The sequence below is a fragment of the Gymnoscopelus microlampas genome (assembly GCF_963454915.1).
Source record: "Gymnoscopelus microlampas genome assembly, chromosome: 9".
NCBI classification, from domain to species: domain Eukaryota; kingdom Metazoa; phylum Chordata; class Actinopteri; order Myctophiformes; family Myctophidae; genus Gymnoscopelus; species Gymnoscopelus microlampas.
Window position 1 is genome coordinate 12,624,657 of NC_139946.1, and position 20,222 is coordinate 12,644,878.

General features: G+C 41.2%; 1 protein-coding gene across 1 annotated transcript in view; it reads right to left on the reverse strand.

Moving 5' to 3' along the window:
* Positions 1–14,441: 14,441 nt before the first annotated feature.
* Positions 14,442–20,222, reverse strand: part of lingo3a (leucine rich repeat and Ig domain containing 3a) — a 38,939-nt gene continuing 33,158 nt past the window's right edge. Inside the window, exon 2 of the mRNA XM_084066885.1 lies at positions 14,442–17,197. Within this exon, the coding sequence (XP_083923011.1) occupies positions 15,309–17,141 (1,833 nt within the window). The 5' untranslated portion in view covers positions 17,142–17,197 and the 3' untranslated portion in view covers positions 14,442–15,308. The remainder of the gene's footprint in view (positions 17,198–20,222) is intronic.

A 20,222-nucleotide genomic window follows, 5' to 3' on the forward strand; every position in this document is an offset into this window, starting at 1 on the left:
GCAATCTTATATTACCCTGGAGGTCTCCTTGTCTGGGTCCAGCAGCCCTCTACTCCAACCTTCCTTTCTACATGTCCATGGAGGAGATACAGAACCAGGGGCAGTGTCTGGGTCAGCTGATATGAGACATGTTGAAGGATATTTTCATGCTTTTAAGATGAAAACCCTGAATGCAACTTTGAGGATCATATTACATACTATTTGCATATGGAGATGACCACAAATAAGGATTTGTATTAGGCTACTTTGTTTGATACATACTGATATTCAGTAGAAAAAGTATTTTTTAAATAAACGTTTGACTTGAATTTTCGGATGTATTTATTTTATGAGACAGTATAGGCTACACTGTGTGCATTATACAAATGGAATAACATTTGTGTTCATTCTATTTACAATATCATCATGCAAGGCCAGATCTGGTCTTTCTCACTTTTAGTATTCAGATGTTTAACTATAGTAGCCAGTGTAGGCTAATCATACTGCTATTTAGATTTATTTTAAGCCTGGTGAATAGACCAACAGACAAAACAACACTGAATGGAATTTTACAGTTTGTCTGTGGTGAAGTGAAAAACAGTGGCTACTAATGAAACTGCGCGCCTGTGCCTTTGGCAATCCCCTTGAATTCCCACCGCGTAATTTCACTCACCATAGATTTTTTTTAAATGGATAAATGTAGGTTAGTCCTACATTATATTATTTAACATTGCAGAAAATCAATTTGAGTTGTAAGTAAAGCATGTCAGTTGGGATCACTGAACCAATACCATAAAGGCACGTCATTGTTTTGAAATGATAAACATTTATGGAGTTCTAATTTGGAAAGTGAGATATTCAGGTTTCTGACTTCTATTTCTATTATTTGTTCTCAAATAGATTAATTCACAAGTCTATGAGGATTTTTTGTTTGTTTGCATTGTTTGTTTTATGTGCAAAACTTCTTTAAAAACAGATTCCAGACCAGGGATTTGTCATAGGTGAGAAATAGCCTATATGGCAAATTGGCAATATTCCTCTAGCCTAAAACACAGATTGACATATACTGGCTACTTTAAATATAACATTTAATCAGCATCTTTTTCATATTTTTTATTATTAATGTATTTATTTTATATTAAGACAAATCAACTTATTTGCCTTATTCGTTCACAATATCTAAACAAAAATGTGTCTAGAAAACAATTATCGATTTTAGGCCTATTGACAATTTATTTAACAAACGCACTCTCACACGTCATGCTCGCACTGTGACGCACAGCTAAACAAAAAGACATCAGGACAGACCTCTTCTGCCGTCACGTTTAAGGTCAAGTGTAAACAGGCTATAGGCAAAAAATGTTATGTTTAGTCATAGGCTAATAGGTCTATGTATTTTAAAAGTTTTAGTTGTTCATACTAGCTCTCTATGAAACTAGAGATTCCACAATATCGACCGAAATCCCATAATTGTGTGATATAAGGAGCTCTAAAGGGTCGTCATTACTTAGCCTATCTATTTTTAAGCCCCCTGCTTAAAAAAACAGACAGACTAAAATTATTTTAACTTCTTTTGGTTTATTTTCTCAGGCCATTCAATAACAGCTATTCTCAAGCACCCGCAGACTTTTATTGAGTAAGGCATTGGTTTGAATCATTTCTAATCCATATTATTTGATTTGAAAAGTCAATTGAAAAGAGAAACGTCCGAAGTCGCTACAGCACCGTCACTTGCATGTTTGTCAAGTACTCAACAGAGGGCGCTACAACACAAGAGTGGATGTGGTACCAAGTTAAACCGACCATTCCAATGCATTAGATGTGTTTTCTTCCAACTGTGCCTTTCCCCATCACTGTTTTAAGTGACTGTACATAGCCCTAACTAGGCTTGAAACAATTAAAGGTTGTGAAATTATGGCGCAGAATGTAGGCAATCCATGATTTAAAAAAAAAAGTAAAGCAAATAGATATAAACTGGAACTTTGCAACCTCTGTAACCTGACATTGATGTCACCATCAGGTACAGTCCCTTAAATCCTTGGCGGACATTGTCCTTATTTATTTCCATTCAGCAGGCCTATAGCCTACTATTAGGGACACATTCATAAAGTTGCAGCTTCAGCCTAATGTAAGCCTACTTCTACCCAGAATGATGGTATGGAATATCTTCATCTGAGGTTGTAAACTTTTACCACTACATACACAGGATATGATGTTACCACCCCCCATATGCTATTTATATTAAACACCTAGAAAGCTGAGACTGTACTCCTCAGATAGCTCACAGTGTGTGTGTGCCCAACTGCCACCGTGGACGTGAGTAATTTACTATTTCAATTATGTTCATGATTTATGCTTTAGCTTACTACATTAAAAGGCGTACAGTATGTCAGAGGTTTAGATAATCAGAAGAATGTATTTCAAGAAATTAAATCATCCTTTCATGTGGTAGACAACACAATGAACTGTCATGGTGATGGGAATGTCCCCATATTTATTTACCCAGTAGGTTAAAACATTTAATTTCTTAATTTAATTATTTTTGGACCAGTCTATTCGCACATTGTAAAATCTCATTACATGTTTGCATATTTAGAAAGACAGCTTGCCATAGGGAATGTTGCAGTGCACTGTATTGAGTGTCGGTTCCCTCCATCATGAAATGAACAAATTCTTATGACTATTCATGCTTTTTATATATGTATTTTCTAATTACAATTCACAATGTTTGGTCCTTCTCTACAGACCAGCAGTATATTCATGACATGAGCTTGACTGCTGTCATTTGCAGACTCAATACAACATCAAGGTCACCCACGGCCACTGTAGCAGCTCCAGTAGCATTCATCTGTGACTCAAAGGTGCTGCAGGTAAGTTGCTTTTACCATAGTTCCTATCGACACTAGTGGCTGAGATGGACTGGGTGGAGTGGCTATTTATCTGGGTTCAATTTCAAATTACGCTTAACTTGTTTGCATACATGTAGCATAAGACTGGTTTCTCAGACTTTTTCATGTCAAGGCAGACGGCCCATCTCAAAATATTTTGTGCCAGGACCCCCAGAAGAGAAGATTTGTGTTCTAAGAAATTCAAAAATTATTCAAAACATTTTTAAGATTTTACCCCCAAAAATCTAAAATAGCTCAGTGAGCTTGTAGAATAGATTGGATATTTTTGAAAAGTATAAAATATGGTTAAAGTGGTTCAATTGATTGTGATGCTATATTAACCCATTTTTCTGGGGACCCCTTGGAACCCCCCAAGGACCCCTGGGGGTCTCTGGACCCCACTCTGAGATCTAATACTGTAGCAACTCTAATACTGTAGCAAGTATGCCAAATTAAACGAAGCGCCTCTCTCAACCTGCAGGTCATTGACGTATTTCCTTCAGAGTCGACCAAACTCTACCTACAAACAAACCAGTACACTTTTGAAAATGCTCAAGCAAATAGTCTTTTGTGAACAAAATCTTACTCACATGACAATGACAATGTAGTAACAATGTTTAACAAGGAATGGGTTTTTATTCTTTTCCTATTGCAGTATTGCGACCTTGTGACCAGACCATTGCTGGTTCACGCATACAGTACAGTACATACTGTAAAGAATTTGATAGAAAATCCAGTACGTTTTATATAAGATACATAAGGATGTATTATGTCAATATTATAAATCATACATTGCACTCTTGGGTTTAATTGATTGTAAGGTATGCCATATATAAAGTATGTAATAGAAGCATTAAGCATATGAGGTGGATAGTTTGAGGCATGCTATTGGGCATGTACAGTACAAGGAGAGAAGATGTGTGTGTGTGTGTGCGCGTGTGTGTGCGTGTGCGCGCGCGCGCGCGCGTGTGTGTGTGTGTGTGTGTGTGTGTGTGTGTGTGTGTGTGTGTGTGTGTGTGTGTGTGTGTGTGTGTGTGTGCGTGCGTGTGCGTGTGCGTGTGCGTGTGTGTGTGTGTGAGACAATGTACAGCAGTGGTTCCCAAACCTTTTAGCTAAAACGAGTGAAAATAGCCGATCTACAAGCATGTGTAGATCGGGTATTTTCACAACTTCTTAAAAAGAATAAAGAGATACTTTGAAAAATGGAGATTTTCTTTTTATTCCTGTAAATCTTTTGAAATAATACAAAAGAAAATTTTAGGAAATGAAACAAGGGATATTTTCTTGCGACCCATAACAATGGGCCCAACCCAGTGTTTGTGAAACATTGTACAGTATGCATTTAGCAGGGAACTGACAAAGACTGGAGAATTGGAGGTAGTTGCTTTTGTGTGTTCAAGAATGTACTCCATAAGTGGACAGATTGAGGGAAGGAAACAACAAGAGAGAGTGAGACACAGAAAAGGATGGTGGTTGAAAATTAGAACTGACTGAAAAACAGAAAGGTAACAGCTTACCCTCTCTGAACGGATAGTGATATAATCTAGATTCTATAAGGGAGAGGCCATTGCTTCAGGGTTGCATATTCTTGGTAGTGGCTGTCATCTCTGTCCATGAGGTCATTGACACTTCAGTAGCATTCACAGTAGGCTTGCTGCATTACGTGCAAGTTTCACAGTTGAAGGTAAGGCATTGCACTCATTTTCACTGCAAGTTTTCACAGGGGTTAAACCAAGCATAGTATCGTAATGGTTAAATGTAGATAATAAAGGAAATAGGTAGTTGATCTCGCCACCCTTACACTGCCATAACGTATGCTGCTCAAAGCAGCACGGCACAGTGCCTTAGGCGTTCTCCTCCCGTGGGCCGTAAGGACATCAAAAGTGAGCCCCCAAATAATTGGCAAAACACTAAGATTTTTATGATAAAATAAAATTCACATTTAAAAACAAATATGTTTGTATTCTTTCTTTAAAACCTTAAAAAAATATTTTCATTGTGGAGTACACACAGTAGTTCCACTGATCCAAGCCAGAACACAATAAAATTGATTGATCATTAAAATAAACATACTCTGAGAACGCACACTGACAGAAAACTTGTGTCATTGCTATTTCTGTTAAGGTCTGGAGATGAGTCGTGGAGCATTTCAAGTATTCATCTTGCTTTCATATACAGTAGAGATATGTTGAGACTGTTTCAAAATGCTTCTTTGTTCATAACATTTACAGTGCAGTTTGTTACCAGGAGGTCATTGACAGATTCTACTGGTCTCGAACATCAAATTATTTTAAATTAAACACATCAGATCGCTATCAATTCTAATGAGGGAAGACATGACTGAGCAAACATATAATATATAAATATTTATTCATACAGTAAATTATTTTATGTCACACTGTTGGAAAAGCTTGTCTCAAGCATTCAATGGGATTTCTTGTGTGCAAAAACACAACATAAAAGGACAATTGAAAACAGTAAAAAAAAAAAAAAAAGAAAAAAAAAAAAGTCCAAATAAAAAACAAGAGAGTTGCCATAATGCAACAAATGGCAAGTTAGTCATTAGCAATTTCTACATCCTACTGTATATTTGGAAAGACGGAATGTAGACCATGTGGTATAACTTACTTGCCGGTTAAGGGATTGCAATTTCTAGATGTGGAAATATAGTTTAGTACACTCACCACCACACAAACGGTGCCCCTTGCACTCACAGACTGGTGCATCAAAGGATCACAACTGCAGCAGGCAACACCCTGAGAAAGACAGACCTATTGTGGAGGACATATGAAAATAAATATGTCATCTCATAATTGCATTTAGTATTAAGCATCTCTAATAATACAATATGCAATTTACTATAGGCAAACAAACTGGACAGCACAGTAAATTATGTCAAATGATCTATAAAAACAAGAACTTATGGGTGTAAAAAATGGGGTTACAAAAAATCGTGGAATAAAATTTTCAAGTAAAAAAAAAAACAAGAACTTGAAACTTCTGTAGAAGTTGTCCTGTACAGTTGTAACGGTTTTGCTTTAGAATCAGTGCTTTAAATCATGGACAACTATTTGTCAGTCACGTGAAGTCAAGATCAAACAACTGCCAGTATTGTTGAAAATGGTCTCAGGAGATGCAATGGTTGACAGAGTAGGGTATTACCATCTCTTGTGTTTAGGTGGTCGGAAATGTTTTTTTTCACACTTTGTATTCCATGCATCTCTTTCTGACAGCTGTGGTTTCTACACGTCTTTCTTTCTCCCTGCTCAACTTACCTTTTTAAACCACACTCCCATTATGTACAAACAGCAAACCTTCAATGAAAGTTGCAGAATTGTCTTTACTCAGAAAAGTTAGGCAATATATTTCATACACATAATATTATATAAATATAGATTTCCTGTTGGTACACTCCATATGCTGTGACCATGGCTAAACTTTGACTGTTGTCAAGTCAATATTAAGGCTAAAACTTTGGTTAACAATCAACTCTATTGAATCCAACGTAAAACAAATGATAAGCTATAAAATAGAATACATACTTGATTCATTTCCATCTACTCTGTCTGAAATAGCAGGGACTGATAGTTTGTTTTTATCTGTGAAGAGGAAAGAACAGTAGTTGCTGTGATACATTTAGAATGAGGCTGAATGAAGAATATCAGAGTAAGGTTATCAAACTGTACATCAGTTCTGCCCAAGATATGAGAACACAACAACCATGTGCCTGATCCTGTGTTTTCAGTATAGGTTTATGCATCATGGGGGCCTTAGCCATGTTTATAAATTATTCCATGATATGCATACTAATCTGATTCATGGCTTTGTGTTGCTCAACATCATGCAAGCTCATGCCAGGTAACATTCTAGACAGGTACAGTAGGTGGTGAGTTTGAGTGTGGAAGAGGATTTTAGGGGTGAGTCTATGGGTAGCTTGGTGAGACAGAATGGGTTTTACAAGGCTTCTGTGGCTTTTTAATAAAAGTATATTAAGGTCGGTGTTCAAAGGTATAATGTGTATATATGTACAGGAAAGGAAGGGTAAACTGAATGTATCGATAACTAACGATAGACTCTGACCTGTACTGTATTTTACAAAGATACTCAAAGCTAAGTGGATTGTAACAATAGATTATTAGTGTGGAAAATAAATTGATTTTCATAAACCTTTCCTCCCACAGGTGACAGCTAGGAACTCCGGCATCTTCAGTATTTGAAGATACATAAAAGAACATCTCAGTGCCCGAGCTTCAAACTATCTCTGCATTCACAAAGACTATAGAACTTTCTCTGCTGACAAACCAATTAAGGTAGTAAAAACAACCAAAATGACCAATCCAAACAATGAGCAACAACAATAACACCATGCATTCACCTCTTTTTCCACGTAGCTTCAGATCTCTCTTTGTTGTCACCCGTCTCATCCAGCCATCATGGAGCCACTGCCACGGTCTCTTCATGGACTCGAAGACGAAGACAGCCCTCCAGTGCATCAGGACTCAGAGCAGGAACTGACACCGCAGGGTATCCGACGCAAAAGAGAGTTCATACCTGATGAGATGAAGGACCCCATTTACTGGGAGAAGCGCCGCAAAAACAATGAGGCGGCAAAGCGGTCCCGACACAAGAGGAGGGAGATTGACTCTATGTTAGAGACGCATCTTTTCGCCTTGAAAGAGGAGAATGCCAGACTGAACACTGAACTACTGGCCCTCAGGCTCCACATTGGCTTGGCTTGCCCTGCAGCCTACATTAGCCACCAGAGTAACCAGTTGCGGCTCCATAACCAGGGCCTCCACTCCACCCAGTCCATCTCAGCCCCTAGTGTCAGCCACCAGCACCTGCAGAGAGACTACTACCAGGGTGGCCTCTCCCCTCTCCCCACCAGTAGCAAGCAACCCGCAGTCCAGCCTTGCCACCCTGACCCTGCCTTCATCCCTGCTTATGCCCTCCATACCATACGAGGGTACCCATATTTAGATATGGCAAGAAGTACTAGCTCAGGGCTCCTCTCTCCCGTTCTCCTTTCTTCAAATCTCCAAAGCGGCCAGTCATCATGGACTGGCATGCCGCTTCTCAGGCCCATTCCTCAGAGAGGCTTCTCAGAAGAGGTGCCAGAGCAGCGGGCTCATGGCGCTCCACCCCGTGCAGCTCTACCCAACAAAGCTGGCCTAAAGAGAAACTCCAGAGCAACCCCTTCACACCAGGCTCGAGGAGACACAGCCTCCTCTCCACAACGTCAGTATGTGCCAGAGTGACTGATAAGACACAGTACAGAGTAACTTTTATAGTGACTAACAGGCTGACTGATTACAAAGTAACCCTTAACAAATGGCTATTATTCTACAGATATTGTAGGCTAGTATTCTATCTATTGGTAATAGCCTACTCTGTCAACCATCACAGAGTAGACTGCTGGTTTTGAATAAGACAATCAAAAGGTACAATATTTCCAGTTCTTGACAGTTTTAAGAAGACACCTTATGAGTTGTTCATACATGTATGTCCATTGGAGCGAGAGAATTACATGAACCTGATTTTCATATCACAGGAACATACCAATAGGCTGATTTTGTTGTTCGTTTTCCATTTTTGGAAAAAGACAAAGTAAAAAAAGAAAATACTGCCCAATGCCAGTGGTACACCCATGGCTCTGGGCACACCTAAATCTACCCATTATTAGCTGCAGCTGTCTGATGCGTTGGTTACTAGCCTGCCATGTTTATACCCTTCTGCAGTTTGTAACCTGAACTTGAAAACAGTACTGCACATATAACCATCAGTGTCTAGAAGCAGTTCCTGAAGACACCCACACACCCACACACACACACCCACACCCCCACACACACACACACACACACTCTCACACACACACACACACACACACACACACACACACACACACACACACACACACACACACACACACACACACACACACACACACACACACACACACACACACACACACACACACACACACACACACCTTTCATTTATCGATAAGGTCTCTTCTGTGGAATTATAAGTGAAAGTGAGGTGTGTAGCTTTGAAGTTCTTACCTGTGTTAACCACTACATCGGCATCTACTCCATTTGTACCACCCACACATCCTTGAAACCATTGCGTGTGGTCGATAACGCCCCCCCCCCCTCCTTTCTCTGTAAATATACCATATTATTCTACTGAGCTTTATTACAGTATGTTTTGTAGTACATTTTGTATTGTATGTATTATGTATTACTGATTAATTGAGTACAACGGACCACAATGGAAACATTTTTGTGTTATCCTTTTAGCGTAACCTTTGACTGTACTACCTGTACTGTTAATAATCAACTATTAAAGTATTCAATCAATCAATCAATCTCAGTGTTTCATACTAAGTGCTGGTAAAATAATGTGACTTAACAACCTACTTCTGTGGTTGTGAGGATGTTCAAACCCCTGCACAAGCCACCACTTCATTCTGTCCTCAGGCTCCACAGTACACTGCACTGAGGCCTGGTCACTGACTTGATTTATCACATTCATCTCACAGTACTTCACCAGAGCCTCAAGTGGTTGGTAAATGTTCTGAATGCAACTGCTGATAGCCAGTGGTGGAAAGTAACTAAGTCCATGTACTCAAGTACTGTGCTTACGTACAATGTTGAGGTATTTGTACTTGACTTGAGTATTTCCAATTTCCAATACTTTCACTTCTACTCCACTACATCTCGGATCCAAATATTGTACTTTTACTCCACTACAATTATTTGAAGACTTTAGTTACTAGTTACTTTGCAGATATAAAATATGATATTAAAAAACATACATTAACCACTTTAGGCCTATTTTATACCTCGGCTATTTGAAAATAGCCGATCTACAAGCTCACAACGCGTCGCATCGCGACGCGTTGTGAGCTTGTAGTACTTTTTGTGCTTTAAGTACATTTTTGATACCAATACGTTTGTACTTTTACTCAAGTAGATTTTGAATCCCGGACTTTTACTTGTAACAGAGTACTTCTACATTGCAGTATTGATACTTTTACTGAAGTAAAACTTGAGTACTTTTTCCACCACTGGTGATAGCTACAGTAGTAGCTCCACTACATGGCACAGCTAGAGTATAGTTATTAAAGATCAGCAAACAAAATCTATTATTAAAAAGCAGATGCTTTCATCACAGTAAAAGAAGCTGCCTCATTACTGGCTCCAAAGTAGCTGTAAGAATTACATGTCCTTCTGCTAACATTTTTAACCAGAAAGCATTCAAATAACAGAACCGAAACTCATCCTGATACGCTGAATGGTATTGCATGGGCTCTATATCAGCCTCTGGGCCTGCACTTCCTCTTTGAGGGGTTTCTGAAGTGCATCATTGAAAACCACAAAACAAGAACAAACAACAAAAATGCTACGCCCATATTGTACAGTACACATTACTATTAACATAAGATTTCACAAATTCTTAGGAGCAGTAAAAGCATATTTACATAAAAACATTAGGGGCAATTCCTTTTTGGCAAGCTAGAAAACCTGTCTAGGTACAGCATACAGGTGCTCTTTTGTGGCGGTTTTGGAGGAGGTAGGAAGTCACACGTTTTGATGACTGGTGGTAGGGCTTTCTACATTTTGGTGGCATAATAATACAATGAATTCATCCACATGTTTGTGCCGAATCTGGGGGGAATGAGATCAGTGGAGCTCTCTCTGGTGTTGTGCCTGTTTATCAGTCTTTTGAAGTAGTTTCACAGGTACATGGGCACTGGTCCCTTGAATGTGTTGAAAACCAGGCTCATTGCAAGTTGCTGTACCACTACCATCACACCCTAGCATAATGGACATGGGTTAGGTGAGTCCTAGGTGTGAGGTCTAGTAGTAGTCTGATAAGTTTGTTTTTAGAGGTCTGCCGTTTGGACTTTAGTGCCTTTAAGGTATTAGAGTCCCATGAGGTGCATGCATGCATAGTCAAAATGACATTGGATGAGTGCTCCAGCTAGTGTCCTCAGTGCATTCCTACTGACCAACGAGGAGATCCTGCCCAAAATCATACTCTTTTGTTGCCATTATATCACCGGAAAGATTGTTATCTAAAATACAACTGAGATAGGTAATGTCTTCTTTCCTTGTGATAACATTGTCACCCACTCTGATCGTAAGGTCTGTGATTCAGTTTTACCTCGGTGTAATGGCAGTCAACCGGTAGTTGCCGGGGTCTAATTTGCTTCCTTTTTTGTACAGAGGGGTTACTCTCGCAAGTTTGAAAGTAGTGAACCGTATTGCACCTTAACCACCTGAATTTCCTTTGTACCTCTTGCAGGAAAAGAAACTGCAACATTGGCTTCGGGTTCATGCAACCTTTATGTATGTGGCGTTTATGTATGTAACCTTGATGCCGGGCGTTTGAGGTCATGGAGTCTCATTAGTCGTTAGTAATTACCCTCCCAGAACTTTTCCTTTACCTTAACCACATCAAATCCATGCCTACATATCTCTAATCCCAAGCGATTTTTAATATAAACCTGAATTTAACCATCTCTAAACACTCAAACATGTTAACGTTATACTTTAACAATGTTACAGAGGCTCGTCTTTGGCTGTACGTGCAATACTGCTGGCTCAGGAGTCACCACTGGTGGAAAGTAACTAAGTACATTTACTCAATTACTGTACTAAAGTACCATTTTGCGGTATTTTTACTTTACTGGAGTATTTACAATTCAATACTTTTACTCCATTACATCTCAGAGACAAATATTGTACTTTTACTTTAGTTACTAGTTACTTTGTAGATTTTGATTATTACAAAACCACTTCAGAACTATATTCTTTGGGTTAGGGTTAGTAAATAGCCAATCTACAAGCTCACAACAGATTTGTATACTATTTATACATTTGAAAACTTGTGAAATGGGACCTTCTGCGTAATGAGTACTTTTAGTTTTAGTACTTTAAGTATATTTTGATGCCAATACTTTTGTACTTTTACTCAAGGAAATGTTTTATACCTTACTTGTACTTAAGTACTCACCAAAATGTGAGTACCTCTTCCATCACTGCCTAATGTAGTGTGTAGGTGTTTCACTGTGTATTCCTACCCATAAGTTAAAGGGTTCTTGTCTCTGTAGATTCTCAAACAGCCTCTGGGTCAGTCATGGGTGATCACTGAGAAATGTAGAACACAGTAAAGACTCGGTTCTTGATGTTACATGCTTTTATAAACAGTGTGCTTTATTTTTATAAAACAACACAATACAAAACAGTCTAGAACAATGTCCAAACACAATGGTTTCCCATACATAACAGGATGACAACAACACCTGCAAAGGACAATGAAAGGTCACATCAACTGATTACATCTTTAAAATGCTAATAGGAAGCTTTTCAATTCAGATTAGTCCATGAACATACTGCATCATAGTCCGTAAACTAGATAATTGATACATGGATATTGTGCATATTTGGGGTACATTTTGATTGAATCCAAATATATTTCTAGACTGATTGAGGTAAGAATAATACTGGCGTCTTTAGATGGTGTGAAACAACATTGACCAAATGTACCAAATTGATGGGTCTTATGAGCCAGACCACAAATTGCCTAGCCAGCCAACTATATCTGCCAGATTTAGGCTGGCTATGCAAGGCAAGGGACTTACTGCATCAGGATAGTTGAGTTGATCGTCTTGTGAGTAACAGATAAGGAGATCAAATGTACTTTCAAATAACTCCTGTGATTGTTTAAACTTTCTTAGGAGAAAACCTTCCAATGTCAGTTGTAGCAATGGAGTAAATAACCTGTTTTAAAGGTTTGGGAGGCCAAACCTGCTCTAGTGATATTGTTGTGAATTTGAATACCACCTGTGGCCAGCAGAGCGCAGCAGCCAGCAGAGCTGTACATTTGCAGTAGAACTCTATATACCATATAAATTATCTACTGATGAGTGCAGAGATGATGTCAAGCCGGGGCATAGAAATGTCTACGAAAATAAATTGTCCTAGTTCACTTAGTCCTTTCTCACCTTCAGCTTAATGAAGTTCAGTTATAGGGATTGGCATTAATCCCACTCATTTCTGGCTCAGACATGGTGGTTTTATAGCACTGCAAAGTACAAATAAGGTGTTGTGTAAGGCCAAGAACTGTTACAGTTACTGTATATGAAGTTCTGTGGTTTTGCTGACAATGGACTGATGCTGTTTTGTTTCTTTTCTATTAGCTTTGTGTCATATGTCCTGTGTGAAAAGCTTTTAATCTTGATAATTGATCTTGATGCAATTTTTCTTTTAATGCAAATAATGTGTAGATCTAATTTCATTTGAGCAATTTTGCAGAAAATCACTGAACAGGCTGTGTTAATGTATTGTTTAACTCAACAGACTTTTGAGTATTCTGTCTGTATTGTGTTTTATGCATTATTGCACACCAAATGATCCATTTAGGACAAAATGTTAAAAGTTCAAAACTATATACAATTTCAAGTTATGGCAGTATCCAGCCCTTTGTGATTAGGGAGTTGATGGCTTCCTAATGCAATGTAATTCCCTCTCCTCCCTGGCTTAGTGTTATCATGACCTTTCCTTCCAGTATCCAAGGTCTCCGACATATTAGCATTTTGCTAATGTCATGTCAGATACGTTTGGGGATATGATCCCTCCCCTCTGCTGGTCCCAAGGCCTCCCCCACGGTCCACTGAAGCCCAAAATAGGAAAGTGAACTGAAAGTGGACACAAACGCCCTTCACAATGTATTTGTATAGAGATAACGGACTAAGCACTATAAAGCTTTCATTTATGCTCCATCGTGTGACGGTGTCACTTGTCAACAACAAGGACTGATCTTGGCAGGAATGGACGCCACCACTACAGAGTATAAATCGGGCTTAAGCGCTGTAACGCCAGCAATAATGTGGCTTGACTTGAGTGTGGAGGTTATAGGGTTGGGAAAGGCTCTAATTATCACTGGACGTCACAGATTTATATCACTGATTTAAAAAGTTAAACTTTTAACAGCAGAATTACTCACGTGATGAATCACAGTACATCATTATAAACAACCACGAGTATTGAAATGTCAAGCATTACAAAATATATATTACATTTCATGTATGTCCTATCTACAGTACACAGCGTGACTGCTTTGACTTTAGGATAAAGGCATCCCAAACATATACCCGGTTTACAGTTTAGTGACTTTAGTGAAGTACGATGCTGACTCTGTGTAAATGCACGTTTTTTTAAATGTATTATCATACAGTATGTTCAGAGGGTGATAGTGTTGTTCACTGAGAAAACAGAATGAAAGGGAGATCTAATCTGTATCGTGTGTCTGCATTAGGGTTGTGCCGATATATCGTCCCGCGATATATCGCGATACGTTTTTGTGACGATATGTATCATTTTGGCTTCTTTTTTTTTTTTTTACTTTTTTTTTGCAACAATAATAATGCAAAAACAAAAGTATTTGTTTGTCCCCCCCCCCCACATATATTTGCATAAGCTTCCCCCCCCCCCCCATAAATTTCCATAATAAAAAAGTGCCATATAACGTATCATATCGATATCGTGAGCCAAATATTTTGTATCGTGTCGTGAAATTAGTGTATCGGCAAACCCCTAGTCTGCATGTGTGTTTGTCACCATACAATTGTGCATCGGATCCTATCATGTTTTGCTGGAGGGAAAGAATCCTATCACCTGTCCTTGAAATAACTTGACCTAACAGCTACAGGGGAACGGCTTTTGATCGCGTTTAGCGTCAACTAACACCTGGTGCTTTATACAGTCAACTTGGCAGTGTTGTGCAGAGAGTGAGTGCATATACCGCTGCTGCTATCTAGTCTAGGTATCTGATCTGCTCTGCTCTGTGTAGCCCTGCCGTGTGAGCGCACACAAAAAAGAAGAGTTCAGAGTTTAGCTTCAAATTACCAGTTAATAGCATTTGAGAATCCTGACCACGGGGCAAGTCAGAATGTGCAGTGAATATAGCTGTACTATTCAGATCATTATTGGCAAGTCCTTGGCATTCTATGTGCAGCACCCTGTTATTATGTATTCATGAATTTGGAGATAGAGTGCTAGAATCACCTCAAGGTGAAGCAGGGAAGTGGTGTCCTTAATAGAGGGAAGGGGATGAAGTCCTGTGTAAAGGATAGGGATGTGGAGACACCCGGAGCCAAGTGCCAGGGAGTGGAGAGAATGGGTCTGGGTCTTGTTAACAGTCTACTTGAGACAGCTTTCACTATAAGCCACATTTCTTCTGCACAATCATGTATAATACAACACAGAACAGAAATACTGCAGAATCGTGTGCATATCAAATTCCCACACTGCCTTCTGCAGATACACACAGTACATTTTAGATACCAAAACAATGTCCCAATATAATGTTTTCCCTTCCTTCCATAGTCTATATTTCCCAGCTTGAGGCAGCTGTTAAACAGTCCCCTGATCCTCAAATCATTTTCATGTTGAACTTGCGTCCCCCGCCCTGCCCTCCACCGGCAGCGGGTCCATCTACCTTCCTGAACGAGTATTCCACTGAGAAGTTGTTCTTGTGCTGTCCTCTACCTCGACTCCACACAAAAAGCAAAATAAAACAGAAGAGAACTACCCCCAGGAACATGATACAACCCATGGCTGTGGATATGAGGATGGTCTTTAGGTCCAGTGTGAACTTCAGTAAGACCCTTGTGTCATTCAGATTAGTGTCATTAAGGTCCCCAGTGTAGTAAGTACGGTTGGCCATGAGGGCAGCATCTAGCGGAAGCCCGCTAACTGTCAGTGTAGCGAAGTAGGTGTCATTGCCACCGGCATTGCTGGCAATGCAGATATAGGTTCCAGTGTCTGCCACCTGGGCATATCGGATCTCTAGGGTGCCTTCTGCCAGCACCGTCAGGCGACCACTGCTCTTGGTGGTGATGCGGCGGCGCTGCGGCGAGATCCAGAATATCGCCGGCATCGGCTCGCCATCCGCGCGACACACGAACGACACCACCTGCCCCTCACGAGCCGTGATCTGCTGCAGCTTCCTGTTGCGGATCTTGGGCTTCTGACAAGTGAAGTGGTCAAAGAGGGCGGAGTCGGAGAAGGTGCTGAGTGCCCGGCCTTGCACCTCGACAGGTGCCGCGCACACTGGCGACGCGCCGTCAAAGTTGAGCGTCTTCCTGCGCTGAAGGATCCAGAGCAGACGGCAGTCACAGGCCAGAGGGTTCCCGTCTAAACGCAGGGTCTCCAGGGTGTTGACTGACTGAAAGGCCCCCTCCTCCAGTGTGACCAGGCCGTTGGTGGAGAGGTTGAGCAAGCGGATTTGCCGCAACCCCCCCAGTGCATACGGCTGCACTGTCGCAAGGTTGGTGTTGACCAGATGCAGCTCTTTCAGCCTCACCAGGTCACGCAGTGCCCAGGACTCCAGGACAGAGATGGGGTTGTAGGAGAGGTCGAGGCTGGTGAGATGGGCCAGGCTACGCAGGGCAGAGGTGGGCACGGAGGTGATGTTCGTATGAGTGATGGACAACCAAGAGAGATTGAGGCCCTGCAGACTGTGAGTGGAGATGTACTCTAAAAAGGGCCAGTGATCGATCTCGAGGCCCCTCAGGGCCCCCAGCTTGCGGAAGTTCTGGTCCTCCAGGGCAGAGATACTGAGGTAGCGGAGCCGTAGAGTCACCAGGTTACGGAGGTAGGACAAAGACGGGCTGGAGATGGACGTCAGGTTGCATCTCTCGATAGTTAGCTCTCTCAACCCAACTAAACCCAGAAAGGCCTTGTTGGAGACATAAACCAGATCATTGTCTCCAACCTCCAAGTTCCTCAGGCTTTTCAGGTCCTGGAAAGTAAAGTCCAGAAGAATAACAATTTTGTTTCCACTGAGATCCAGTGACGTGAGGTTGGAGAGGCGTGCGAAGGCCCCCATGGGAACCAGCTTCAGCTGATTACCCCTCAGAGATAGCACGCGCAGGTTCCGCAGGCTGGAGAAGGCATTCGGCTCCAGGGCGCTGATCGTGTTCTCGCTCAAATCCAGTTCTTCCAGACGCGTGTATGGGAGAAGGTCGTTATGCTCTACCCAGCGAAGTTTATTCCCGCTCAGGTCCAGGACTTTGGTGTCCAAGGGGATGCCTTGTGGGAGGGTGGACAGGCGATTGCCTCGACAGACCACAGCCTTGAGCTTGGCCATGCAGTCACAACGCTGGGGACATCCCTGACCCTGCACGGTGGACACCAAGACCACCAATAGTAGGAACAGGCCAGGAAAAAGCCAGAATGCATCCGGGCCCAGGCACAGTGCCATGGCCCTTCCTTTCCCCCTGGTCCTCCTGTCTGGGGCTGGATCTCTGGGCCAGACACCTGAGAATACAAAAAGCAGAGGATGGGAGTTAGATGAGCGAAAATGTGAGAGTCAAAAGGGGAGCCAGAGAGAAAGAGGGGAGGAGGAGGGGTATAGCAAGAAAGAGGAACGGAAAGGAGGGTCACAGAGAATGAGCGAGAGAGAGACACAAAGGAAGAAGAGACAGAGAGGGTCAAATTAATGCAACTCAATTCCCCTTCAATAGCTGTGATCAAACACGCTAAATGGGTGGAATTACAATTACAGACTCTAATTAACCTGGCACAGGAGTGAAATTAAAGCCAGAGCTCTGAGACAGTCCTCAGAGGGCTTGGCCTTAAAACCTTGGGCTGGGTTTTAGATTGAATTACACTTCCTGGCATATAGTCATACAGTACCTTTACTGCAGTGAGTTTTAACATCTAGATTGAGTCTTTGATAACAAATATAGTATACTTCGTCATACTACAGTGTTACACAAAAGTAGCAAAAATAGCTGATCTATAAGCTTGCGATGCAACGGGTTTTGGCTTGTAGATCTGCTATTTGTACTGTACAATATCTGATGTAAAGAGAAAGTATGTGTGGGTTTTATAAATATTTACAATAAAGAGCGTCCCGGCTCGAAACGTTACCAATACATGAACCCACGATGGGAGCAGCATTCTGGTGTGCGGATTTGATTGTTTTTTCATGTTGAATTTTTGATCCAGCACCCAGCCCAGCAGGATAGGATGTGCGTGCCTTTTGCCACTGTGTAACACCTTTTTCTATTAATACATATTTAACCAATGAAAAGTATTAACAAGAGCATGTGACTAAATAATAACTACATTAGATCCATTGTAACACAGGTTCTGTTTTTCCATTTTTGAAAAGTAACGGTTTTGGACATTCAAGGTTCCCAGCTGATATCAACGATATACTGTACTGTATTATAGTTACAGGCTTGGTTACATCACGGGAAACAGTCAAACACAGTCGATGGTACAAATCACAGATGTCAAGGAAATGGAAAACTGTCAGACACAATGAAAACTCATTTTTGTTCGTTGTCAGAATATATGATGCATTATGCATGTAACCAAATGTGACAAGATCTCAAAGGCAAAACAACACTCAGCTTTCCACCATCATAGTATATATTCTCTTCAGTGCATCCCGATGCTAGTATTTCTGGAGGACAGAGCGACAGATGACTTTGCATAGGTGTCTGGCAAGGTCACTCTCCATACAGCAGCACATGACTGCAACTGACTGCATCACCATTACTCCATCCATCACATCATCTATAGTACATATTGTACCTTCAGGTAATGGGCTCGTAATGGGAGAAACCTGCATAGCCTGATAGTGTGCACATACGCTCGCATGCACATACGCACGCACTCACATACGCACGCATGCATGCACACTCACTCGTGCGCATGCACACGCACACGCACACGCACACGCACACGCACACACACACACACACACACACCATGTGTGCAATAATCCCCTTCATAAATATACCATGAGTTATCAACCAGGGTGTTGGGAGAACCTTATGAAAACATGTTCCATTACATGATAATAATTGAATGCTGAAGCCGGCAGAATGGTGGAAAAGTATTAAAAAGCCATGAGACTCCGTCACTCTCATTAGCTTACGCATGAGGAGGTCCCCCTATGTGTTGCGATGATATTAAATTCACAGGCACACGCAAGCACACATTCACATGCATTTACCCTGACACACAGTGAAAGATTTATGTGCCCGCCCACGCATTACCACAAACGATTTGCATCTCTCCAGGGCATCGGCTGCACTTTGTTGGGGACAGAATCAGCACATCCGTAAACTCTATGGAAATCCCTTTTCTAACGCCCCCGAAACTCCAATGGGTTGTGCTGTCATGAAAAAGGGGAAGAGGAAAACAAGTGAGGAAAGCAGTCACTGACACTGCTGAATGCTAGTCTTTGTTCAAAAGTTATCAAAAAACAGCAAGTGGTGGAGGGGTGGTGTGTGTGTGTGTGTGTGTGTGTGGGGGGGGGGCCACTTCTGCAAAACTTTTCCCATGCAGACATAATGTACACAGATACTGTACAGAAACTGTGCCACCAAAACTGTAGAGAAGAAACATATTAGAGATGATCAAAGGGAGAGAGAGTTGAAGGGAAACATAGTGTCAGAGAGGTTTCTAACCCCACCTGCTCCAGGCTCAGATGACTTAATAAGTCCTTTCATGTCCCTGTATTCTACACCTGCTCCGATTACCACCACCATCCTCTGATTAGGGAGTGAGAATTCCCATTAGTCAATCTGCCACTGTTACGTAACTTCAGTGGTCAAATATACAATCAGTTAATAATACATACTAACAGCGACTGCATAAATCTGACTGTCTAATAATGCAATTATAACAAGTGGTTGGCTGAACTGCAGTAAAAAGGTGAAGGATATGGCTTAAAAAGTCCCAGAGAATGACCCCCCATTTAATTTATTATGAGCTAGCAATTGTCATTCTGAGAAAACCAGCCAAGAATATCATAGAGAACTGATCCACGGCCACTACAGCATACTATTCTCAATAGAAATTGACCGACTGAGCTAATATGCCAGTAAAAGAAAAAGAGGCAGTAAAAAGGAAAAGCACACTCATCGGGTCTCTAAAACAATAGTCAACTACGGGACGAGTGAGGCACGTTCCAATTTGCATAACAGCCCTGCATGTTTTAAAAAACTTAAAGCTTCCATCTTGGCATGCAGCAGCAATTTGGTACAGCTACCCATCTCTGTGACCTTTCCTCCTCATCAACATTATTCAGGCAGCATGTCGCTAGTATGCAGCCTATCTCAGAGAGAGAGAGAGAGAGAGAGAGAGAGAGAGAGAGAGAGAGAGAGAGAAACTTAGCCTAAGAGAAACTCACCAGATGGTTCACAAGTTTGAGATTTCTTTCCTCAAATACCATGTGGGGGCGGTTACTTTATGCAACAGCAGGATTTGAGCTGAGTAACCACACACCTCCATTGCCTGACACCCCCCCACACCAGCCCCTTGC